General features: G+C 41.3%; 1 protein-coding gene across 12 annotated transcripts; it reads left to right on the top strand.

The window, feature by feature from the left end:
• Nucleotides 1–88: 88 nt before the first annotated feature.
• Nucleotides 89–27,554, top strand: LOC105285262 (AMP deaminase 2). 12 transcript variants are annotated; one of them, XM_011349392.3, is made up of 14 exons: nt 89–541; nt 5,765–5,904; nt 15,918–16,095; nt 21,818–21,971; nt 22,782–22,968; nt 23,369–23,458; nt 23,629–24,050; nt 24,153–24,350; nt 24,415–24,710; nt 24,799–24,925; nt 25,130–25,293; nt 25,368–25,662; nt 25,776–25,886; nt 26,138–27,554. In XM_011349392.3, exons 2-14 carry the CDS (start codon nt 5,769–5,771, stop codon nt 26,306–26,308), a joined length of 2,529 nt encoding a protein of 842 aa, XP_011347694.1. In that variant the 5' UTR covers nt 89–541; nt 5,765–5,768; the 3' UTR covers nt 26,309–27,554. The 12 variants fall into 12 exon arrangements, with proteins under 12 accessions (XP_011347694.1, XP_019889140.1, XP_019889144.1 ...); XM_020033581.2 differs by lacking the exon at nt 89–541 and adding an exon at nt 1,385–1,487; XM_020033585.2 differs by lacking the exon at nt 89–541 and adding an exon at nt 1,385–1,487 and having other exon boundaries at nt 23,701–24,050; nt 26,138–27,552.
• Nucleotides 27,555–27,565: the final 11 nt, after the last annotated feature.

Here is a 27,565-nt window from a genome sequence, read left to right on the forward strand (position 1 = left end):
TGACAAAAGAAGATTAATTATTCGAAAACTGAGATTAATCATCTTTATGATAATATGCCAACGCGAAACACACGACGATGGCTGCATATTATATCCATTACACCTACATACGCACATCAGTGTATCTTCAAATTTATATTTTTAACTATTGACATTTTTTTATAACAAGATTCACAATTTCTAAGTTAAGATTTTGTGATTAAGGCACCATGATCGAGTTCATCGTCCGACTGCATACCTTTAAGTTTTTACAACGCATACACATACACGTACACACACGACCTCGTGCAGAGGGGATATGGAGTTTCATATCCCGTATGCAATTAGCGTACTATGGCGGCGTCGGGCAGTCGCACGTTATGGATTTTCACGGGATCGACGGGACGAGTCTGCGCCAGTCGGGGCGTCGCGGTTCGCAGCGGCGTCGCACCTTCCCGACCAATCACGCTCAGTGGCACGCGCGTCACACTACAGGACGCAGTGCCGTAAGTTCTTGGTGAAGAGATTCCTCGTCCGTCTCGCCGCAGGTGTTCTGAGAAAGGTAGGCAGATCATACGCTTCTTCCGCGGACTCACGCTCTCTTTCTTCCTCTCTTCGTTGACACCGCGGTCACGTAAGGTCGCGTTGAATCCATCCGGTGGCGTTTCGCCGAACGCGACACGTGATCGCAGCCTTTCATCGCGGCGTAATTGCGAACGCGTGAAAGGAACTGATAACAGAAACCTTGTTGAGATGGAGAAATGTTCTTATTCAAATTTTATTGTATTCAAGTCGGAGCAGACTAAAGGTACAGAGTTTAAGGTAGATATATATACTAATCGACGGTATATTATAATTAAATTCCACTCATATAATCGTAAAGAACATTTTTATTTAAAGACGCAGTCTTGGTTATCGCTTTTCAGGTTTTCAATGCATATAAATAATTACAAATGTTAAACAGATCTTGTCCAAAGAGAGATATTCTTCCTATCACATATATCTTTATATTCATTTAGCCTCTTTTTATAAAATCTGATCTCTTCGCAACCACGTTCACACGTCACTTCGATATATCGAGGACTATGACTCGCGACATACGTCAGACTCCGAGATCGTGACGCACAAGTTTACGCGCGACGCAGCTGGAAAGCTGGAATGTCTGTTTTTATTGATGTGTCAACAAGTATTTCACGTCTCGCGTTGTTTGTGATCGCTAAAGTTGCGTCTGCATGAATCGCACGTGAATCGTCCTCGTCGCGTATCGTCGCGGATCATTCATTCATCGTCGATCGGTCATTTGGATTTCCGCTCCGGATCCGACAACTCGGACGAGGGGCAACCTGAACACTGCCGCCCACGTTGTTGCACCGTGATTGGTCAAGCGCACGCGCTGCGTCGCCTCGCCATTCGCTCGTCGCGTCCGTTGTAGCCGTCGAGTGGCGCCGGCAAGCTGCACGCGTTGCACTTTTCCACATCGTCCACTGGAGCAGCGAAATGAGCGAGACGTAAGGGTGCCGTTACATGGAGCGTAACTTGCGTAAGCGTAACCTGCGTAACCTAGTAATTTTATAGAAGTTACTATAAAACTTACGCCTAGTTAGTTTACGCTTTCTACGCCAGTTGTCAATTACGCCGCATCCAATTTCTGGTGGAAAATACGCTAAATGCATGTGTGTGACGGTGTGTGTGTATCCTTTTTTGACTCGCGATCGCCGTGCCAAAATTTCTGGAAAAATGGATCAAATCCGGGTAATTTAAGAAATGCATTTAAATTCTATAAAGGACTATATTCGCAGCTCACTTTTATCAATAAACGCGCGTATTTATTTCTGATATTCTATAATATATGTAACGTGAACTATATACTAAATGCACGCATTTATCATAAAAGTGAGCTGAGAATATGGACCAAAATGTTTAAATAATGCATTTAATTACTTGGATATAAATCAGTACATCGGTTGCATAGTATGACAAAAGAATTTCAATTTATGTCCGATGACTATGGTATATTCATTTGCATGTCTGGACTATTTTCAACAGCTTACTGCAGCTTATACGTTTTCACTTATGTATTTCCTTTTTAAAATACAGCATAAATGTGGATATTGTGGGTGGCTCTTTAGCTTCACCACAAATTTTATTGATCATAAGTGCTTCAAGCAGTACGTTGAGGGAGAAGACCACATCAGCATCGATGAAAACCATATCGTAACAACAAGTATAATTTGTTGGCAAGAACCGCTAATACAAGATTAGAATCCATGTTTAAGAGATTCCAGGTTTTTTGTGCTAGACACGCGTCGTCAACCAGTCAACCACTCCGTATACTTTATTTAGGTTATTTCACGCATGCTCGTACATACATTACACACATATATTACGCTTCAACACATTCTTACATCAAAGTATCTATTTCACATGACGCGTATTTAGCAATACGCTTAAATAATAACAACCAATCGATTTATTTCTGTTGTATTGTACAACAGAAGTCCTGATCTGTTATTGGTCAGGCTTGTTACGCTTTATGCGCATTCAACGCAAAGTACGCGCCATGTAAAATGGAATTTTCAGAATAGCGTACATTCTAGTAATTTACTGGAATACGCAGTGTGCCTATTCTAGCTACTCACTAGGTTACGCAGGTTACGCTTACGCAAGTTACGCTCCATGTAACGGCACCCTAAGTGACAACACGCGGCGCGATTCGCGGTGGAATTGAATCGCAACTCCGCCAGTCAGTGACTCCGAGCTCCGAGTGCAGCCGACGGGCGACGAGACAGCACGAACGATTGACAGCCGCGTCGAATCCGCGCGTACGACTACGAAATACGCGGAGTCGATTGTATTAGCGTATCGATTTATCGGCCGGCGCGACCACGTGTGTGTGTCGTCGCGAAACTCGCTAATGGCGCGATGACTGGACTGTAGTTTACGGAGCGGAGAGGGCGGACGGTGCTGCACGTTGCTTCCTTGAATTTGCGGTAATGGTACATTTGCGTACGCATGGTAGCGATAAATATTAATCATTCGTGCAGTGTTTGCTATTCTAAATACGCTTAGACGTTCTGTCCAGAAGCAATTTGAAATGTCAATTGGAGATGTCTTTTTTTTTTCTTTATGTAATTTTTAATGTGCCTTCAGCCAATATCTGTCGCGGCTTTTTGGCACTCAATTGGAGATGTCAGCTAACCTTCGACTCAGCTGTGTTCCTGACACTTTCGTCTTTGACACTTTTTCTGCACTTGTATATATATATGTATGAAGAATAAGTATTTATAAAAATATTTCGTTTCTGTTTGGAGCTAAATAACGAGCGTGGTTTCATGTAAAAATACGACTTGTCTTTAATTAGATTAAAATAATTATTACTAATATAATATTGCAAATATTGCACTTAATTATAATATCCTTTAGTACATTTCGGAAAAATATGATGCAAATATTTATCAATTGCAGATTTATATCGATTGTTTTATTTTTGAATGAACATTTTTCGGTTATTACGAATTTGACGATTAATCGATCGCACACGTCACGCAAAATGACAGGTGATGAAATTGCGTTTTATGATCAAATTTCGTCAGGTGTCGATATTTCGTCGTGTGAAAACAATCATCGGGCGAATAATAACGCGTCCGCAAATTGTCGCGTGTCACATTAATAGTAGCATTTGTACGGCGCAATATATAGATAGTTTTGCGCGTCATTGTTTTGGAGAAGACTGAGAAACATGTCACGCCAATTAGAATAATAACTGATCTCTTTAACGAGCGCGATTTAAGCTCTTAATTGGCCGTTAAAGCGACATCGTTAATACGTGAACAAAATGGCAATTCTGCTGCGACAGGGATGCGATTAAGTTAATCGGAACGACACGGTTGTTAATATTATACATGAATCGTGCAAGCAATGACGTGCTTTGTCATTTTTACTTAGTATCTACTTCCGTCAAATCAATCATTGCTTTTTTGTTCTCTCTCGAGCGTATTAATCGTGTTTTCTATTTTATTCGCACCATAATTTATGCATCTGGTGAAAATAAATTCAGAATAAAATAAATTCAGAAATTTGTAATATTGGGTCGTCCGGAAAGTTCGTGCCGATTTTGAAGGAAAATTCAAAGGTAACATTTTTTTATGTCGATAAATATTTATTGACTTATGTATGCACCGTTTTGTTTCACAACCTTTGTCCATCTTTCACGCAACTGGAAGATTCCATTCTCCCAGAACTTCTTAGGTTTCTCGGCGAAAAACTCCTCAAGGTGGTTTTTTATGTCGATCAAAGAGTTGAAGTTCTTGCCGCTAAGAGAATTTTGCAAAGACCTAAATAAGTGAAAGTCTGAAGGTGCAATGTCTGGTGAATACGGTGGGTGAGGTAGCACATCCCAGCCAAACTCCAACAATTTTTGTCAGGTAGTCGAAGAAACATGAGGTCTGGCATTGTCCTGATGGAACACGATGCCCTTCCTATTAGCTAATTCTGGACGTTTTTCCTGAATCGCTGTCTGTAATTCGTCCAGTCGCGAGCAGTACTTATCTGCATTTATCGTTTGGTTGTGTGGTAGGAGCTCATAATATAGGATTCCTTTCCAATCCCACCAGACACAGAGCATGACTTTTTTTGGACGAAGGCCGGCTTTCGGAGTGGTTAATGCTGGTTCATTTCGCTTACCCCAGGATCTTTTTCGTTCTACATTGTTGTAAATGATCCATTTTTCGTCACCCGTCACTAATTGCTTCAAAAATGGTACGTTTGCGTTGCGCTTGTACAGCGAGTCGCAGATGGAAATGCGATCCATTAAACTTTTTCGGCCAAATTATGCGGAATCCATACACCATAGCGACTTACGTAACCAAGCTTCACTACATGATCGTGGACAGTGGTTTTCGATATTTTCAGTATCTCTGCTAATTCACGTGTCGTGTAGCGCGGGTTATTCTCGATCAGTGTCTTGATTTGGTCATCATCAGTAGTAGAGGGTCTGCCCGAGCGTTCTTGGTCTTTAAGGTTAAAATCACCAGCTCTAACCTTAGCGAACCACTTACGTACGGTTCTTTCAGCTAAAGCGCCTTCTCCGTAAACAGAACATATCGAATTTGTTGCTTGTGAGGCATTTTGCCTTTCCGGTAATAGAAAAGCATCAAGTGTCTAAAATGTTCTTTGTTTTCTTCCATCTTGAAAAGAGTACAAAACTGACACGAATCAATTTATCTGAAACAACTTTTTTCCTAAAGATGCGTTGAAATGCCACCTTTAAGCATATGTATATAAATCGTATGTTTTCAATAACATTGATATATTCAGACATGTTCCAACGCCATCTATTAAAAATCGGCACGAACTTTCCGGACGACCCAATAATTTGAAAAAATAAGTTCAGAAATTTGTAACGACTAAAACTCTGAGATATCTCACAGCATTCTCTTATCACCGGATGCATTCTCATCGATAAAGAGACTCACGTGACACGCTCTTGTGCACATAAGAGGCGATCAGAGTACATGACACGTATATAAAGCAGCAGATTTGTGCGAAATGCAAAGTATCAACAGATATTTCGTAGAAGACGAATTTAAATTTCAAATACATGCATCCTAGTTAATCTCTAATTTTATTTTTACGTGCATACATCTCCGTGCGAAGCGCAGAACTCTGTAAACACTCGCGCAGCTTAAATTAACTACGTGCTTCGAACGTTTATCGAGAAATTCGTCGATAATTGAATGCTTGATAATAACTGAACGGTAGCGCTGAAAAATAAACGTATTTGCAGAATTATGGAGGATATGGTCGGTGCGAACGCGGTGAAGGAGGTGAACAGTACTGCGGATGGAATCTACTACGAGCTGGACGGCGAGGGCGACGCGGATAGCTCGACGACTCCAAGTCACAATGTCGATCATCATCGCGATCGTAAGCATAACAACTATCGATATCTGCCTTTCCTGAAAAATTGCGAAATTGTTATTGGATTATTTCGTTTGCACGACGTATATATCTAATACTATCGATTGCTACTTTGTTGTATGTAAAGTGTGCGTGCATGTGCGTGTGTGAGTGTGCACTAGGGGTTGACTTTCTAGTCAATAATAAGGATTGATTAATCTTAAGATGCTGTATTTTGCTGTATTTTTCTGTAATTCGCGTCGTCAATTACCTGACTGTCAATTACCTTCGCTTGGTTGGAATTGCACTGTGAAATGTTTTGCGGCATTGAGCAGTACATTATGGCAGTCACGACTCGACTACAACGTTTTATCCGATGGCACGAAAGGTGAAGTTAATTAAAGTTCGTAGAGGGACGAAGAGACGAATACAAATTACGCGAAAGTAAAAGTCTCGGCGATCTTCTGTTATCTGAATTTGTCAATTCACGCAGTACCAGGTACGAGATCGCCACGCGACTGGAAAAAGCCGAGAGGATCTGATTTATTTATTTAACTAACGGGAAAGAGGCATTTGACAGATAATCCCTCTGGCAAACGAGGAAAAGAGAAATTTACAAATCGAAATTAAAGTTGAATTGTTCGAAATTGGAATTGAGATTGGAATCCGCTGGAAAATATCGGGTCACCTCGTGAAAAGCTGCTGCAGTTTCTCATGTCGATTGGAAACGAAATGAAACGTTTCTTTTTTTTTTAAATTGCCAGTATACTCGTTCATATCTCCGCATTATGTTAGCATCGCTTATCACAAGCTCATCGCAAGAACATGTGCGTTATCCAGTGGCCTGATATTCCAACATATTTTACATTCGAGTTTTCGTATCAAAATAATTTCGTTTTTGCAGCAATTGCATCATGGCTCCAAGTGCCAAGGATTCCTAGATCCTAGAATTTCACGGTTTATCTTGCGTTTATCACAGTCCGAGTTATTTATTAGGAATTGTCTCGTGCGTCTGCCAATTAACACTCTCACGTCGATTGACGTGGTCGGGCGAAGGTTTCGGGAATTGGCAGACAGCCTAAGACCTTCTCCCTGCAGATGGCCGATAGTATTTTGGCCGCCGTCACAATGGTGCCGTCGGTGTTCGTCTCGTCCCGTCCTGTCTTCGTCGTTGGTACGAAGCGAAGACTTTCGGAACGTGAATAGAAAACAAGGCGCGGGTCAGCCGCTGCAGTAGACCGAGTGCCACGATAGTTTCGCGGTGTTCCTCGTCGAGTTACCTTACGCGCTCGAATTGTTAATCTTGGAAGTGGTGCATGTGAAATTCCGAAGCACTCGTCAGAGAACGGCTCCTACGTGTAGTTGCCCAGTTCGACTCGAAGATCAGTGATAATTGGTTAGCGAAACTTCGCCTGCGGGGATAACAGCGCATTCTGTAATTTCGATCTAATTTGACTCACCGAGTCGCAAATAGCTCTCCACGCAAATAACAAATGCTTATCTTTTTTTTCTAATACTTTTAATGGCTCCTACTAATGATTCAGAATAATGTAGTCATCAATGTGACTTCAAGATTTATCGTTAAGTTATTTAGGATATTCAGGAAGAGATAAGCATTCGCGTTACGTTGGTAGGAAATTTTTTTATTACTCAAACCAGTGATTTGATTTTCTAGCGAGTTTCTTGTCTTAATTATTTATAATAATTAAATAATGAAAAATAATTTAATAATGAAATGATAAATTATTGTAAATGTGATAATCTGTTTTATACTAGAAATTTATTACACACGCTGAATTCAGTAAACTTTTGCCATTGAATGAGATTCGAGAGTCTCGAATATATTGTTGAACTAATTTTGACAGAGCTATTTCTTTAGCAAATATTTACGTAAATATTTGTATTGTCGATGCCAGGTATTGACACACTCGTGAATCGCGTTGCGATTGCGTTTCTGTTTAGAAACATCCGATATTCGTAATCGTTGAATTCACTTTTTATAAATTCGTCCAAAATCGTTCTAGCGTTCCGTTATTTCTTGTTCGTCTTCGCGACCTTCAAGAAATATTGGCACGAGGTTCGACGGTGATTAACGCGTTATTTAGCGCGATGCGAAACCTTCGCCGTAGCTAAAAGCGCACCGCGACGTCACACTATTCGCATCGAGTTTGACTCTTGTCGCTTGCAAATACGCAGAAAATTCACTCGTGGCATCTTCCAGGATCTTTTCCTTGCTCTTTCGGGTACCACAATCGGACGAAAGGACGAATCTATCGGTTAATAAAGTTTTTATCAGAGTAAGGAACCATTCGTGGTGAAATCCCACGCTGTATCGAGGATCGCGTGACTCGGGGCAACCGGCGAAAAATGTCGATCAGGGGTGTGACCACCACTTTGGAGAACGAGGCGTTCCTTGGTATACGCCTGCCGAATTTTCTGATTGATCCGGACGAGTTTTTCGAAGGTAAACTCGTGGCGCAATTCTCGGCCGCAGTTATGTCGCAGCTAACCGCTTGACGTTGAAATCGATATTAATGGGAGAGTTCATTTCCATATCATGTTAAATGCATATTTAAGAAATGGATTATATGTCACGAGGATAATTTTGCAATTACGGAAGTGCTCGCATATAAATCTTCCACGAGCGTAACTTTGTAGCACATAATCCTCTGTTCTGAAAAATATGAACTTAAGACGGTTTGTGGAAATTTACTTTTTCATTGATAAATTGTGCCATTTGTCTGTCATTTCTATTTCTATGAAATTGTCTCAGATAGCGATTTTCCTGTGTCACGATTATTCGGCATTATTTATAATATGACAATGAGGTCATGCTTATTGCATTACAGCTAACGTTTCGTATCGTACTGTGAATAACACAATAATAACAACAACTGTATCTGCCTTTCCTGAAAAATTGCGAAACGTATTTGTTATCGGATTATTGCGTTTGCACGACGTGTATCCCTGTAAGTAGTTTGTGTCTTTCCGGAATTTTCCAACGTGACTCACGCTTCGCTTATTTTGCTGAAGCGTATCTAAAGTGTCTTCTTCACTGCAATTGAAGATTACTAAACGAATGATCATTACGTGTAGTACAAATCAGAGATTAAATTCTAATTTCTCCGCAGGAAAACATGTTAACGGAAACTGTCTTGACCAGCGTAATGGCAATTATTTTCTTTAGATTATCAAGACAGGATGATCTCGAATTAATGAGCTTACTGAAGATAACGCATTAGAATCGACGTAATTACTGCGATGTTGGAATTCCAAATAATTTCTACATATCGCCTGTGGTCAAGGCTGCAACGCGTATGCCGCGACGAGTTTATCTGATATATAAAATAATCGAACCGGCGATTATCCAGAAAAAGACGTCAAACCTTCATCTCTAAAAATTCTGCGTTAACCAATCGAAGAGACTCGAATCATACATTTTCATGATGCGCCGCGCTACTTCGAGCATCCTCGGAACTTCGCGAGAATTACGGATTTACCTGAATCTCGCGAGTGGATTCCTCAATGTTGAACTGTTTTATGTTATCCGCCGCGACGGGACCTGGCAGCGTGACAAGGACGATCTTTCTTTGCCCGCGTGTACACGGACTGCGCCGATAAGTACCGAAAATACTGACGCCAGTTTATTTTCATCAGGCGGCGTAATGTATTTGCAGCGAGAGTGGATCCTACGCGCCAGGTGAGGACGACGAGGAAGTGCCTGGTGCACCCGATGGCGAGGATTAAAGCACAGCGATCCACGGTAACGGTGCCAAGAGGAGGTATTGATCCTTTTCGTGGCTACGTCCACGTCGAGCCACGACGCGCCGCTTCTTAGCGCGAGTGAGCCGAACCGAGAGCAGTCAAGCTCTCTGCCAGAAATCGAATCGCGAGAATTCACGCGATCGCCGTAAATAGACGTAATCGTGGAATTCGATCGCGCTCTCTGGCGCCTCAAGGAAATTTCCACGGTCTATTTATATAGGGCTGAGCACACCGCGGCGTCGCTCATTATTAACGTTAATGTCAGTTAACGCTAATATCGAAACTGTCAGACGTAGACAGAAGAAGTCTTCTTGCGCTCCAAGTTACGCGATGAATTCGAGGCGGCATTTCAAATTGATTCGAATTATTTTCCCCTCTGACTGATCTAAAGTAAGTTCACGGCGAGCGGATGCGTCGTTGCTGTCAACCTTGACGTGGAATCGCGATGAGTCTTTTAATGAAGGTCTTAAGCTCGTCTATAATTAGCATTTCTGTCGCGCACACAAACACTTGTTACAAAGTCGGTAGACTATATCCAGCATCGTCTAATGATAAGATTAGCCGATAATCATTATCATCGCATCGCGCTACGATAGCGACAGTTTGCTTTGACAGAAGTTTTATTATTCATTTAACTTTATTTGGCATTACAGATGAATCATACTTCACTCGTACTAATGACAGCGACACATTTGTACGTGTAACAGAGATAAACATATTTCTTAGGAAAAGAATCATTTAAATTCTTCAGGAAATTCTGTCTCGCACTTTAATTGTCTGACTTCAAGAACGGCATTTTCACTGAGCGTTCAATTTGAAATTTTGTTATCTGCATTGAAACTTCAACTTGCATTAAAATTTCGCGTTGCTTAGCACTTAATATTAAATACGATTTGCGAGTTTTGTTGTCTGACGCAAGGAAAACGTATTGTTCATATGAACAACGTTTCGATATTCATGATTTCTCTTTCTCTTCTCTGAAACAATAATACTCTTATCTATACGCAATATAAATATCAAGCAGACTCCCTGTTTAAATTGGACAGCTTGCGTTCTCTCAATTAGACCCGTTAATTACACGAGAATAGTTCGTTCTAGGAACATGCCTCTCGTGATTCGTAACGTAATGCGGGTTGCATGATACCGGTGACACCAATCGTAGGAAATTCCTCACGTAGATCGCGACTGTAAGCCACCAATTAGAGCGACTGCCGTGTTCGGCGCACGCGAGAACTGTTCGCTACGACAAAAACGGCTCCGTAATTAAATCACCGGGTGTGTCACACGCTGCCGAAGCGGACCACGAGTCTGTCAGTTGCAAAAAGCAGCGGATTCGTTTGCGCAAAAAATGTCGCGTTTTCGATTTTTCACAAACATGCCTGCCTCAAAGCGATACCTGCACACAAAGAAAAACAAGTATTTTCTCTTACTATTCTTTTTTATTATATACCTCACACAACGATTCAATGAGCGCGATGGTAACTGAAGAGATGGATACTGCCACTTTAATTATTCTTCATCTGACTTTTCTCCACTGTAATGGATTTCAAGATCTCGCAATTTTCCTGATTGCATCTCCAGTATTCCCCGAGCGTTTTTAATTCCCCAGGATTCCTGGATTTCTCTGACTCGTTACGATTAGCGATTCGCTTGACCTGGCAATCGATTATTGCCAGTTTTCTTCTGCAAAAAATGAAAAAACGTTTTTCCATTTCTTCACTGATTTCAGTTTTCTTAAATTTTACATTTCGCATCTTGAGAAGGACGAGCAAGGGAGAAAGATAAATGCCCGCAAAACGGAAACATGTACCTACATGTACACACTAGCTTGGTATATAGGTTCAAAGAAATAGCGTGTTTCTCATCGCCCTGCGATAGATTCTAAAACGGTCATGCATTATTTATGATTCACGCAATCGCCGACAGTACATGTTCTTTTGCACTCTGCGTTCTCTCTAGCGTCTGTAGGAGATCTGCCTTCGACACCTACGCAATTACGCACGCACGTGGATCGTGTGTGTCGCGGCGAGGTATGTGGGTCATCCAGGAATAGGCGTATTCGCTGCGTGTGCGAATACATCATTGGAAATCGCATCGAGAAACGCGTCGCGCGTTGCCGTGTGTTTGTGCCAAATTTTCGCTGCACGCATGTGTAACAGGCGTGAAAATAAAATTCCAATGATGCACATCAATGACTGCAAAGTGGTTCTTCACTCAGGTCTTCACACTCCGCGATGTGAAGATCACACTTATCCTGAGTTTGGTATTTTTCATATTACTTCGTTATTATGGAATACTTAAGAAAACGTCTCGCATGAATTCTCTATTATTGAAAATATCTATAATTGACTTGCATAATTGGCTGATATAGATAAGCCGCCTCTTTATCCTGGCCGATATGATCTCCCCGCTGATTCGCTCGTGACTTTGTCACGGGAAGCCTCAAGATAATCTTCCTTGATTTACCTATCTACCTTTTGACCTTTTGGCGTATCATATTCCCAAATTAAATGATCAATTATTTATTGGGCCGATTATTTATTCATTACATTACATCTGAAGCTACTGAAGATCAGTGAAGCAATCGTTGAAGGATGTTCTCTCTCTTATCAGAATAGTTTCTCATGTTGAATCTGTTGCAGGCATCAGCAAGAGTCGAGCGCGTGCACGCGCGGCTCCGCACGCGTGTGCGCGTACACGCGGATTCCGCGATGCGGTGACTGCCAAGACTCCGGCCAAGCACTGCCTGCCTCTTTCCCCGCCACAGTCAGTGCATTCGACACTCACGACCAGTCGGCATGGTCAGTGCCCTCCGAAGCGTCGTCGACTAGACACACTCTGTGCGGTTCCTCTGGCAAGGCTCTCCCGAGAGCGGACTCGCGTCTCTCGTTGTGTTCACCGTCCTTCCATTCGAGCGGACTCACTCACCGATAAAGCGGATACTCACGCACTGAGAGGCTGTTAGGCATCTTGCGGGAAAACGGCGCGTTTTGCAAGTTTGTGCGTTCAAGTCGAAAAACTGCATCAGACTTGCGTCGATCATGCGATTAGTCTAGCCCTGGCATTATTAGCAAGACCGATTGGCGATTAAATATGGCAATTTATATCTTTCGATGTGACGGTCAGAGGAGTTCAGGCACTTTCAGCAATAATCACTAGTAGTCAGAGAGTTAGAAGACTGATGAGAAGCTCCTGTTTCGGAGCAAGTACGATATATGAATGTTTTGATGAATAAAAAAGTATTTGCTGAACGAAGTAATCTGATAACAACATATTGATTAACTATGAAGCGCTTTTCTCGAGTTAAGCTTCAAAAATTGATATTTGTTGCTCAATTTAAACAGGATTTTTATTATAATACAAGAATTTTCATTTTTAAATTAAGTTTTAATTTACATCATAGATGAGAGGTGATTAATCAGAGTGGGCTAATCGATATCGATGCGACTCTTTAAACACGTATCGATCGCTGACGAAAGTCACTTACAGAAAACAAACAACTCGTTTTATCAAGAGCGTTAATTTGCCGTTTCGCGATAACGGCCATTCGCCTTTTTGTGAATGCGCCTCGATAATATTGATATTTTTAGTTTGCTACATGGAAAACTACGTACTTTCTTATCGAGCGCGCACGTAAATATAGATATGTTTAGTGACATGTACGTATTGCCGAAATGAACGACAGCTCGTGTGAGATTAAATTCGAGTATCATTTTGTAATGTGGATCTTGCGCAAAAATATAGATTCTTGTCCGCAATGCGAGAAAAATAGATAGAGCATGAAAGTTAAAGCGTTTTACGTGTTACACTTCGTGCCGTCAATACAAATCTCTTACAGCATTGTCCGAATTTATCCAGTATTATCGGAATATCACGGTATTATCTGGCTATTCGAAGTCGCACACAATTTATCGACAATTCGTGATATACCTCGCAAATCGGAGCAAATACGTTCATCTTTGTTTCATAATGCGACCGGATTCTCGTAGTCGTCCGTCGCTTCGTTGACGATTTTTCACTGAAGACTTGTAATTATTTTTTATAATTATTTCTCCATGTTTCAGTTTATTAAACGCTCGTCTAGCAGACTACGTCGCGCTGAAATTCCCGTACGTAGAATTGCGATTCAAAGTCGAGGATGACTTGGTGTACGTGTGAATCATCGCGTCAACATTGAAAAACACTGGTTTCTGAGTATATCGACTTTGTGCGAAAACACGGGGGAATCTGATCTGAGAATATTTCGTCGGGTCATCTATTTATAACGATGTGGCGCGAATTTCTGCCGTTTGCTTCCACGCCGAAACGACAGTGTCTATCGTTTCATCTCAGTTCCTTTTTTTCCTACATCTAAAAACTATTTTCGCTACAAAATAAGCTTTTTACATTTAAAGATCAAGGGGATTCGAGTGCGTAATCATAGTCTACGTCTCTGCATAAAGTATAAACAAATTATTTCGTGCGTCCGTTTCCTTTTCTATTTCTATTTTTAGCGTGTTTTTTCTCTGTTTTGCTTTTATCATAAATTTTCTATTAATCGCGTCGAAACATTTAAATCGCATGGAAATCTTAAATACTCCGTCTTATATATTTACATCTAAGCTGATACACATTTTCGCGAATGCATTCAATGATAGAAAGGAATAAATAACTCGTTCTCCACGCAGTTCGCTCAGTTTACAGGCGTCAGCTCGCGTCAATTTCATGCAAATTGTACGTGGAGAAACCGTGAATGAGCGTTTAATTTAATCATCCCTGACGCAACCCCCGATTTACATTCTCTGACGTAGATCATTGTTTACTACATTGTGTTTCGCTTCATCGTACGAAACTTCCGACATTTACGATGATCTCGTCGGTTTTTCGTTCAGCACCATCTTAATTGCAACAATGCGCGCAACAAATGTTGTCGCTCTCATGTCTGCAAGAGGGGGGGGATCCGACAAACGAAAACAACAGTCCTCGTCATCAACATCGCCACGTTGCGCCACTCTCGCTATTAATAGCTTAACACTGCGGGCTTTTGTAGATTTGTCGGCGGATCGAGGGTCACGAGCTCATTGCTTCATTGATCATGCTATCGTGGGAGGAGGATGGGTTTCGCGCGGAAGTCGGCGCGATCGTGCTGTTAGGCTCTGTGGGGGAGCACACAGGAATGAGAATGACGAAATAACTGGAATAACAGGAGATAACGGGAATAACGCAACGAGCGTTAGGTGATCCCGGAAGTAGTAATCAATTAAGAGAAATTGTTGCGATTTACAATCATTTAGCAGAATTGTTTTAATTGTACTCGTGCTCCACTTTTGTAATTTAATTGATGAACAATTAATTACTGATTGCATTTGTAACTTGCCATTTGCTGTTAGATTTGTTATTCGTATGATTCATTTTTAATTGCACGTATAACAAAGGTGATCTTGCACATTCTTGATCAAGTCTGGTGATCCACTTAGCAACTTGCCTGTCTTGAGTTTCTCACGTGTATTCGCGGGCAGGTCGGCGATCGATCCTTTTAAGCATTTCGGGTATGACGTGCAAACCCAGTGGCGTGAAAACTGGGAAATGTGTATAATACTTGCAGATACAACATAGCGCGATTTGTATCGTATGATGAAATGACGAACGAAGTTCTTGAAATGGGAAACGAGAACGAGATTCTTGCGTACAAGCGCAATTCCGTTACCGAGTGGTTGCAGAAAACCGGACAAGCCACTAACATCGTCGACAATGGTAAAGACGACAAATATTGTGGTATTCCCTTAACTTATTCAATTTGTACCGTTCTGTATATTTGTCTTTAAACGAAGCGGAACATTGCAACTTTGCTATGTCGCGGATTCTGTGCTGCTATCACGTAAGCGCTACCGCGATTCCAACAAGAAACATTCAGAAAATTATTATCTTCTCCTTCCTCAAAACTTGATATAACTATGCTTCAAAGTCCGAAAACACAAATTTTCTGTACATGTTTAATCTTCGTACTAATATTGCAGCTCATGTACATATATGTTGACACGTGTGAAATTTAGAACGCATGATTAAATGAGTGGGGGATGATCGCGAATGCAGTAAACTGTGTTAAAATAATAATAATAATAATACGTGTAATACTAACATTATAATAAAATAAACAGTAATTTGAGACTTAAACGAAAGACGAAATCCTGGATATAAAATCCAGGATTTCATTCTGTATTAAGAAAAATGGACTATCGTGTGATCTTGTACATTCGTCGATTTTACTTCAGCGAGATCATTTCTCTTCGTTGCAGGTAGCGAAAGCCCGGTCTTCGGTATAGAGGGTGGCGGAACCGGGACAGGAAGTGGCAGTGCTTTGAGACTCGCATCCCACGAGTTGCCGAATGAGATCTCGGCGCCTTACGAAGTTCCGCAATTCCCGATTGAACAGATTGAGAAGAAACTCTTGATTCAACGACAACTGACGGTCAAGTGAGTATAATTGACTGTAAAACAAATTTTCGTTTTTGACTCGGTTTAAGTGTCAAAGACCAATTTTCAGAACTTTAAAAACGAATAAAATTGATCATACATAGAAAACAATAAATATTTTAAACTTTCCATCTTATAATAAATTACTAGAATTTAATTCAATAAAACATATAGATTCTCAGATACATTTCAGATGCAATATAGAAATCGATCTGTGTTTTATGCGACCGCTACATTAATGTCCGTCTATATATAATATATCTGTATATCGAGAACTGGTTGAATAGCGAGCTTAATCTAAACTAATTAATCTTAGATAAGTTTTACCGAGTACCTATAAACCGAAAGGAATTAATCGCGAAGAATGTTAAGAGGTATGAAAGCGTTGCCGATATCTAAGCAGCAATAAAACCACTATTGCGACATATTTATGACTACGGAAGGCACTAAAGTATTGTCGCAGTATCAAGGAACAATAAAGCTCTCACGTATATGTACGAAGCACATATACAAGCACTCGGCTACCCAGTAAGATCGAGTATTATAGAACGCTTGTACGCCGCAACGTCTCTGCAGCTCGAGCACTCAAGCGAACCAGAGAACTTTGAACCAGCGAAAGTAAAGAAAAAGGAAATCTACACGCTAAAAAATATTCCTAGAGATATTTCTCGGAAGACATCTCTCTAAAAATTAGAAGAGAGGCGACTTTCCAAGAAACTTTTCCGAAGACACGCTTGGAAAGATAATGCACTTTACTTTTAATATTTTTTAAATGGAGGCCATTCAGAGTTCACGTTGTCACGTTGTATAATATTACGATGTTTTCAAAACGTGCGATTGCGCTGCTGCACGTCTGAACGTCAGTCGCGTAATTGCATCGCGATCCGAAGGTTTTTGTTAAGAAAAGAGGAAACAATCGTTTGCTTTTTGCTATTCTGGGACTGTCGAATAATAATATCGCGAGATTTGAGGTTTTTCATTAAGAGCATATTGATGCTCCAATTACTAGAGCTTCATTTTCAGGGATTAATAGTTATTTAAACTTTTAATTAGCCGCAGACATGTGGGAGGAAATCAACTGCTAACTTGTTTTCCTCTTTTACACCATTATGGAACATTATTAAATGCGCGTAACGCAGAGTTATTTATTTCATGGTACATGTATGTTACAAAATTATTTTCAGTTTGCCATTAATATCAACGTGGAACTTTATTCTTTCTTTGTTCTTCTGAAATAATTGTACTCGACGAACTATGTTCCTGAAGTTTATTTCTTCTTCTAAACCATATCCAATTAAAACTTGCATTTACTCGCCGCGAGTTTCAGTTTATAAAGATCGTGAAAAGAGAAAGAAGGCGTTAACCAAGCAGAAAATCCAGGCAAGTCGGGAAAAATTGCGATTCCATTCGCATAGCAGCTTCATCTGTGAATCCGTCATAGTCAGGATACTACGATCATCGCGGAGGCATTACATCCGTTATTCAACAATCGAATTCTGATGCAGTGCTTAGTGCTGTTCCATTTCCTGGCAGAACAATAAGGATTATTTTATATGCAACGTTTCACACATATACGACTGGTAGAAACGTCGAGTTTGCGCGGCGCGAACCAGTTTGGGATCGTTATATCGCCGTTAGATATCTTGCCGATTCCGTGATGTATTATGCAGATCCGAGCTAAGTATATAAACGTAGCTGGAGAGACTGGTAGGTCATGTCGCCCACACCTCGACTGGAAAGACCGAGGCGAATATTTCGTGAATTCCACGCGGACAATCCGCTTTGTTACTCGACGAGCTCGAACTCTCTTTTGCAGTCCCGTCGATTGTGCGTTTTCGAGCCTCTTCTTGACAAAACAGCACGAGTTGTCTTAATTAAAAAATTAATTATTCTGCGTTACGCACAGGGGACATTTTGCACTCGTGCGTTTCGTCAGGAAACTTCGAATCCTATCTCATAATTGAATTTGCCTCGCGATAATGTCGCGCTAATTGGACACCGCATCGATGAAACTTGAGGAAATTAAATTAAGCGTTCGATCCGCTGGATAAAATAGAATTATTGGCACGATTCAACGTATGGAACAAGCGCGAGGATTTATGTATCAGTCCGACGTAAGTAACAACGCGCGCTTGTCAGTCACTCGTCAGTTTTTTAATTAATGGATTTCCATCGCGCGAACGCTCAATCCTTTCGTAGTAATAACGTCGCTTAACAAGAGAAACCGGAGAAAATGGTACAAAGGATGAACGAACGCGACGGACGGACGCACATCGATCGGCGAACGTTTTCTGAATAAAGCGCACGCATCGCGCATGACTACAAATATTTTTATATATTTATGCGTTCGCGTAACTCTTTACCGGGCAAGCGAAGTGCGCTGATGGGGCCTTCGCGCATTATTTACGACTTTACGCAATTTTTGTTTACCGGTTACATGAAAATCGTGTAGGAGACGTGGATTACCTTGGGATCGGCCGTTGATCATCGATACAATCGTCGTGGTCGTGGTCGTGAACGGAATTCTCGCCAGAGCAGCCAATAAAGCCACGATCAATAATTCAACACGGGCCATATGTCCATCTGGCCGCGAGACGTTTAATGTAATGCGGTAATTTAGTCCCGAATGTGTGTCTCATAATCGTTAATGATTATTTAACGCTGAAGCCACGCGGAGGCGGCCGAAGGGTTGAGCAAAAGATCGTTTGCGAGCTGAGAAGAGGATCGATGCAGTTTTACGCGAGCGGATTCCCCGGAAACTCGTTTGAAATTGTTCTCGGGGTCGCTGAATGCAAACTCTGTTGCTAAACACCCTGTATAGCGACCTCCACCTCGAAAATCGATCGTAGTTCCTCTTCGGCGTGAAACAAAGCGTGGTAATGAGTTCTAGGCGGCTTTTCGTTCATATTTTTGTCTATTTCCATAACTTTCTCTCTCTCTCTATCTTTCTCTCTCTAGATCTGAAATACTCGCGATGCTGCAGTAACATCAGGCCGTATCACGAATGTTGATATTACTCGGTATTTCCCATGAAAGTAGTGACAGTTTGCAGTACATCCACGATCGCTGATGACATTTGAGGGAAAAGTAACACGGTAATGAGTTGCTGCAAGTTCACGGGATTAATTAATTTATCTGACAATAGTATACGTGCAACAATGTGTTGCAGTACCACAACTTTCCATTTGTGTTGATATAAACCACACAGATTGTCAAACAAATTCAATTTGCAATGATAAATGATGTAAGAAGAAATGATACATTTGTCACATATAAAAGTGCATTACGAGGAAGTGATATCACGCAAGCGGAAACCATGTCGGTCGTCTTTCCATGATGCACTTGGTGGGTGTTCGTAAAACGTGGCAGGAGGGCGAAGGGGTTGCTCGCGATCAGCCCTCCTCGGCCATCCGTTCAGTGCTCGTGCGACCGCCGTTGATACCGGACGTGTACTCGGCGCCTACGCGACTTCCGGTACGTCAGGAGAGCTGCACGCGCGTGGAGAATTAAGAATCATTCACACGAGGCCGAGTGGCTCGTGCTGCATCAATATCAAACTACGACAGCGAGTTACGAAAACAGCGAACCTCATGCCAGACAGCTGCTGATTACTTATGAGAATCGCTTTGGCCTGTTCGATGTGCATCGCCGAAATTACATCGGATTCGATCGCTAATCGTGACGTCCAACGCGGCCTGCAGCTGCATACCAGGCGTCATGTTTGCGTGGAATGTTAATGTCGTGTAGTACATACACATACTACCGCAGACTGCCGTCATTTCCTGAATATCTTTTCCAACAAGCGTCATTGAAAATAAATGCAACGCTCTTCATGATTCTTTGATGATCTGAATCGCTTTGCAGGATCTTCTGCAGCAGAGCGTGTTCTAATGAAACATTTCATGCACCAGGAGTACAAGCACCAGAGATCATCGACGTACTCTATCAGATTCTTCCACCTGGTCAATTTTAAAATGAAGAGATTTTGATCGACCGCCCCTGCTGCGTCGGCGGAGCCTGGAGCTCGCAATCATCCGCAATGCGATGCAACGACAGCACCACGCGTCCGATCCACGCTGAAGGGTAACGCCAGCACGAGAAGATGGTGAATCAAGAATCTCGCAGTTTTGCAACATGCATCGCGACACGCGACGCTGATCTTGTGTGAACGACACTTGGTGAATGAGAACGAGACCGCGCGATGCTGCCGAGTGCGCCGATCGAGAGGGATGTGTCTCGTTCGCGTTTAGACATCTCGTCATCATCGGATGACGCTGAAACGCGCAACACGCGATTCGCAGATCGGCCTGGCTCGATCTCGCAAGAACTCTCTGAAAATCCACGCTGAGATTCGTAACTTCTCGATCATCGTCGTCGTCATCGTCATCAGTAACCAGCGTGGTTTGCTGTCATCACGTTTCCCGTCTATCTACCGAGCCGCGATCTATCTTGCACGTAGCAGCGATCGATCCGCAAGCACGTCGATCGCGGAACATGTTCGCGGGTGCAAACGAGTCGAAACGATGGACGAGGGATAATAGGATTCTTCTGAGGTAACTTCTCAGGCACTTCGCAAACTGTGAGCGCGAGCGCGAGATTTACATTAATCTGCAAGTTTCCAGGAACGTGGATCGCACAGGCAATTTTGCCATTAATTTTGTGGTGTCAATTCGATGGACGTTAATTGTTTGTTCAATATGCAGAAGTTATTATTATGCGCCGCATATATTGTGATTGTATTGTATTTAATTCACACCTGCACTCCATCAAATCAAGTCCTGTATTGTATGTAATTGTAAAATTATAATACGGAATTAAAATTATAATATATACTGGCGAATTTATTGCTATACAGTCGTGAATTATTCAATTTAATGATTTCGTTATTGTTACTTAAGTATCACGAGATTTGTAACAATATTTTAATAATCATCAATTACCATTGATATACATCAATTTTAATCCGGGGGGGAGATTATTGTGTAACTTTCATAATAATTTAATATTACATCTAAATGATAATTTTTGCAAATATTTTAAATCGCCTTCAGAAATGACATTTGATTTAATTATTGCATGCAGTTTACGAGCAGCTTTAGCGTTTATCGAGCCACAGTCGTATCTTTTACAGATGCAGCACGTCTTTCTCTTGATAACATTGTGAAATCTTGGACACAATAAGGAAATAAACTGGGATACGCCGATTAACCACCAAAAGAACGGCTGATGTATTATTAATTAAAGTCGATTATCTTACAGAGCTGTTTCCAGTCCGCTCACGCACGTACGACTGAATTTGCGTATCGGATCGTATACTTGCCTTGATAACCCTCGAGTCAAAAGTTCGCTAAATATCGCGAGCACCGCGACCTCCTCGAATTTAATCCTCCTCTCTCTCGCGCGATTGAACTCCTTGATCACGAAACCACATTTCATTTGCCTCCGTGTTATAGCCCGCGAATTAACTCCACTGTAAACTACTCTCCCCTATGTTTGTACGAGATAATTTTAGGTACTATTCTTTACACGAGGTAGTTCCGCGATTAATGCGCAAGAGATTCCCTCAGGTCTGGAACGAGAATTCTTATTGCCATTGAGGCGAATCGAACTTCAGGATTGCAAATAAATAATGATATTCTATTTAACGTTTAATTCTGTGATGTTTATATTGAAAATATTCATGTCAGGTTTGATCATCGTTCTCTTTTCTATTGTTCGACAGAGCTGCGAAAGATCTTGAAGAACGTCGCAGTCATTACGAACCATCGCTGCACACAGGAGTCCCCGATGACACCGATAATAGCTTCAAAATCGAGGAAAATGACTTCGTGCCCCACTTCCAACGTGTCTCCATCTCTGGAGAGGATACTTCCGGGGTGAGTCAGATCATTAACGATTTTAATCTTGCGATATGTTCTTAACGAATATATAAGCTGTATGTGTTTTATTTTTTTAACGACATCGTGTTAGTTATCTCACTTAAGTCGGAACAAGTGAGATTACGTCTCGAGAGCTATAAGCTGAGATTGTTGCATCATCCACCGAGTATCTTCAGTATGACTATCACATCCTGTAATAAATCAATAAGAGTTTACACATTATTATTATTAATTATTAACATACACGAAAGGATGGGCCATTCGTAGAACATTAACCGAGAAATAACGATCATGAAAGATATTATCAATACCGTGGCTTTAATAATTGGGATGTAACTTTAGCTTTATGGTTTCACGGATACTATTACGCGCAATGTGCCTCCGGAGATTTCGCGTAAGGTGGAAACCTTGGAACTGCGAGGACTTAAGCGCGCAAGAAACCTTTGGCGGTTTAGCTCTCGCCGGTTCTCTTACGTCCGCATTGTTCTATAAGAGGCGTTCTAATCTCTAAAGAATCAAATTTGCTCACTTCCCGTGCCCTTGATCCTGAATAAATCGAAATCATTTTACGCTTATGAACTTGGATAAGTGCTTCATCAAATTTATGATGTGCATGTTATATCTACAATAAAGAACGTAGTCATTCCTCTTTGACAATTATGAAATTATGAAAAGACACCTTAATTACCATTTGAAAATTATTATCTCATAATGTCTCGTTTTAAAAATCTTTTTATTTATTTCTAAATTTATTTTATCATCAGTAATTGTATTCTTAAAAATAACACGCACAACTTATAATGACAGGTACCCCTGGAAGATCTTCAAAGGGCCTCCAAGATGCTGGTGCAAGCATTGGCAATACGTCAAAAATACATGAGCAACTCCAAGCAGAGCTTTCCCTCCATTACGTCTAGATTCCTACGCAGCATTGACAAGAGACCACTCACCATCGATGATGAGGTCCATCACGACGACCGCAAAGCCATTGAAGGTATCTATTGCCGATCCAGGAAACGTCACGAGTTTCAGTCATACGTCAGAGATCCGATCCTCGACGTTCTACATCCTTGCCACACGTATCGCCCTCGATCGTCTCTTCTCTCGTGTCGTCGTTCATATACGTTATCGTCGACTTACGGAACATCCCAGCGCAACTAACAATAGCGTTTAGTGCTTTAAACGCTGTCAGGCAGTAACGACGTCAGGCTGCCATTCTATGTGTGTGTGTTGTGTAATTTTCTTTCTTTTATTTTTCGTCGAGAGCAACTCGTACGCGATGCATATCTGCGTGCGAGGCTCAAGGCACAGCTTTACATAGTTTTACCAAGCACCACACACTCTTACCGTATGATTCGATGAAGTTTAGTCAGTTTTATTATATATTTCCTAAGGGAGAGGGCTGCTGGATATTGTGAACAAAATCAGAGATGCTCGATCTGATGCAGACATCAACGCGCTGATCAAAGACGTCTCTCGGACAGGTCTTCCTAAATACCTATTAATATCCTCACCTTGAATCTCCTGTTGCACGCTGTTTCGAGTCACGTTAATTATTTCTTAACCATCAGTAGAATGTTTTTCTCTCTTTCTCTCTCTCTCTCTTTTTGTGTTCGCGCGATTTTAGTTTTACATTGAGATAATGTAAAAACAGCGCTGCAGCAACAGACAGCTGGCACGTCAAACGATGCCTCGCTAATGGGCGCTTCATTCGATTACCCGCCAGATCATCCGGTGCACGCGCCTGCATCTCGGGGCGATCCGTGGGAGTGCGAGTTCCCACCGACGAAGAACTACAAAATCGCGCCAGTCAACGGCGTGTTCAACGTTTTCATGAATGACGAGGACCTGGCCAACGGCAAGCCGATCCCGTATTCCTACCCGGACCTGGCGACCTTCGTCGGGGACATGAATCTGCTGTGCGCGATGATCGCCGACGGGCCACTCAAGTCTTTCTGCTACCGAAGACTAAGTTACCTTTCGTCCAAGTATCAATTGCACGTGCTGCTGAACGAGCTAAGGGAACTGGCAAGTCAGAAAGCCGTGCCGCATCGAGACTTTTATAACATACGGAAGGTACGTGAACAGTTTCGCGAGTGGTGCAAATGCGCCACAATCATAATTTGTAAGGTGTCCACTTTAAGAATATTGTCATCTAACGTACCGTCAATTTTACAGGTCGATACTCACATACACGCAGCATCGTGCATGAATCAGAAACACCTGCTTAGATTCATCAAGAAAACGTTAAAGAATCATGCCGACGAAGTGGTCACTTGTTCCAAAACCGGGGAGACCATGACGCTTCGCGAAGTCTTTCAGTCTATGAATCTGACGACTTACGATCTCAGCGTTGACATGTTGGATGTGCACGCAGTGAGTATTCAATACCGATAAAGCTCTCGGGATGAAGGTACGACGCACGATTTTCCCTTTGCAGGATCGCAACACGTTCCACAGATTCGACAAGTTCAATGCAAAGTACAATCCGATTGGTGAGAGTCGTTTACGTGAAGTTTTCTTGAAGACCGACAATTATTTGAACGGCACATATTTTGCAAGGATAATCAAAGAGGTAGCGAGTGATCTCGAGGAGTCTAAGTATCAGAATGCGGAATTGCGCCTCTCGATTTACGGCAAAGGTCCGGAGGAGTGGGACAAACTGGCCAAATGGGCGATCCAAAGCGACGTCTATTCAGACAACGTGCGTTGGCTCATACAAATCCCTAGATTATAGTAAGTTCATTCGTGCATGATACACGAGTATAACACTTGAGTGAATTCAGTGAATATATGTTATTATATTATTATTTGTTTTTCATAGTGATATCTTCAAGTTGAACAAACTCATGACGAACTTTCAAGAGATCCTCAACAACATCTTTCTGCCGCTCTTTGAAGTCACCAACGATCCTAATTCTCACCCGGAGCTGCACAAGTTCCTACAATATGTACGCTTTTTTCTTAAATCATTAATCTTATTCTATATAAATAATTATAATAATAGAGAGAAAGAAAAAAAGTCTCTCTCTCTCTTCCTCTCTCCGCTTTGTTAATTTATTAAATCCAAATGCTACTTTTTTGATCAAGTTTTAAGTATTGTAGTTTTCACTGTTTTTCCTAAGGAAATCTTACATTCACGTTATTATCTTCAGGTAATTGGTTTCGATTCTGTGGACGACGAAAGTAAGCCGGAGAATCCTCTTTTTGACAAGGACGTCTACCCGCCTGCGGAATGGGACGACGTGGAGAATCCGCCATATGGATATTATCAGTACTACACTTACGCGAATATGACTGTCCTCAATCATTTCAGAGCGTATGTGTCTCATCGAGTAGTCTTTTATTCGATTTTAAATAATGATTATGCGATACATTTTCGATCCTCTGCAGGGAACAAGGCTTTAACACGTTTGTTTTGAGACCTCACTGCGGCGAGGCGGGACCCGTTCAACATCTCGTGTGCGGCTACATGATGGCAGAGAATATCTCGCACGGTCTGCTACTCAGAAAAGTCCCCGTGCTCCAGTATTTGTATTACCTGGCGCAAATCGGTATCGCGATGTCGCCGCTTAGCAACAATTCGCTTTTCCTGAACTACCATCGCAACCCGCTTCCAGAATACCTTGCCAGAGGACTGTGCATAAGTTTATCTACGGACGATCCTCTTCAATTTCATTTTACCAAGGTAACTAATAAACGACGCAGTTGTTACTGCTCGTAATAAGCAATATAACAGAATTAATATAATTACTATGATTAACAGTATGGTGGCTAAATAATAATCAATATTAATTATAGGAACCCCTAATGGAAGAGTACAGTATCGCTGCGCAAGTGTGGAAACTGAGTTCATGCGATATGTGCGAGCTGGCACGCAACTCCGTTCTCATGAGTGGCTTTCCGCACAAGGTAATTACGTCAGTTCTCCAGTCTTCCATACGTGCGAGAGACAGTTAAAAGATTGATCGAGTTCTTCTTCAAGTGCTCTGTCAGCTTATTCTCTCGTAGTCATGCATCAATAGGTTTATACCGTAATATACTTCTCGATTGTATTGCATAACCACGTTCAACTGCTCTAATGCGACTTAATGCACGACTAATATCGGCCGTCGCATTAATGCAGGATTTTCATGCGACTCGGTTATTTCCTGTGTTCGCAGAGCAAGCAATACTGGCTGGGACCTAATTACACGAAAGAAGGAGTCGCCGGTAATGACATCACGCGAACCAACGTGCCAGATATACGGGTGGCCTATCGATACGAGACTTTGGTCGACGAGTTGTCCAATATCTTCAAGGTTGTGGAAAAACCCGAGTCACTTCCATTCTAACGCCCGATTAATGGTGGAAGTTTCTTGGAATATATGAATTGATTATTGTGCGACGCCGTTTAGCGTACAAATCGGCGAGCTATAATTATCGATTCGACTTATTCTTGCGAGCCTCGCGGTTTTTTATCACGCCGATCACAGTGGCGTTTTTGGAATATCATTGAAAATCTTTTCTACTAGATTGACATGAAAGAAAACTGTCGTCTTTTTTTTCACACGCGATAAAACGATGGTTTGGATAAAACTATAGGTAGTTTGAAAAGAGTATAATCTCAGGTAATACGTGCCGCATATAAACTATGAATGTAATTTAGGATTATGTAAATTTTTATCTACGTAATATTTTGCTTTGTTGATCAATTCTGTACTCGATCGATATTATTTTATACTCATAGTGATACAAATAAATCTTTGCCTCGATGAATCGTCATCGCCCTAGCAAAATTTGCATTTCTTTGTAGAGGCTTTCCGATCGCAAGAATAAATCGAATAGAAAAAAATTACATGTATATATTTATATATACACATTGACCAATTTAATAGTAGTTGTTAGTCCTTTCTTCTATTGTTGCGATGTTAATAACACACACGTACACACACTAGAGCGTATATATTGTAATACGAATTAGAATAGAATCGAGCATTACGTTATCGATACGTATCTTAATGCTAAGCGCCTCGTGATGGAATAAATCCGTTTTTCATATCTCGGCTGTGCTCGGCGAGAGTAGTACTCTTTCTTGGATTTTAGCTTTACTTTCTTACATTTTTGTACATTTATATCGACAAAATCATGTATGACGTTTGTTTTTATGAGCATTCAGATAACCGGCTCGTATGCGAACAATTAACTCGTGCCATTGCACATAATATAATATCTTCCCTTCCGCAAAATAGATAGTGTAAATAGAAATTTAGTTTAATTAGGGGTCAAGAGAATCTTTATGAATTGTACGTGCATGACAAGGTAAAAACTCGGCAGGACAAATTTGCTGTCTTTCTACATCTCGACATCGACGATCATTAGCTTTGTCGCTGTACTTTGCGTATGTCACTTTCCGAAGAGAGAACTTTCCGAACAACGAGCCTAATCGAGCGATATATATGATAATCTGTAACACGTAAAAAAGTAAATGCGCTGATATCGAATTTAAATTGACTTGTTACTAGATAGAAAGAAAATATATTTATTGTAAAAGATATATCCTACGAAGCAGAGAAATATACTTGCAAACGTTAAAACTGACCTCATCAAAT

This window comes from Ooceraea biroi, chromosome 4, assembly GCF_003672135.1.
Source record: "Ooceraea biroi isolate clonal line C1 chromosome 4, Obir_v5.4, whole genome shotgun sequence".
In the NCBI taxonomy this organism is placed as follows: domain Eukaryota; kingdom Metazoa; phylum Arthropoda; class Insecta; order Hymenoptera; family Formicidae; genus Ooceraea; species Ooceraea biroi.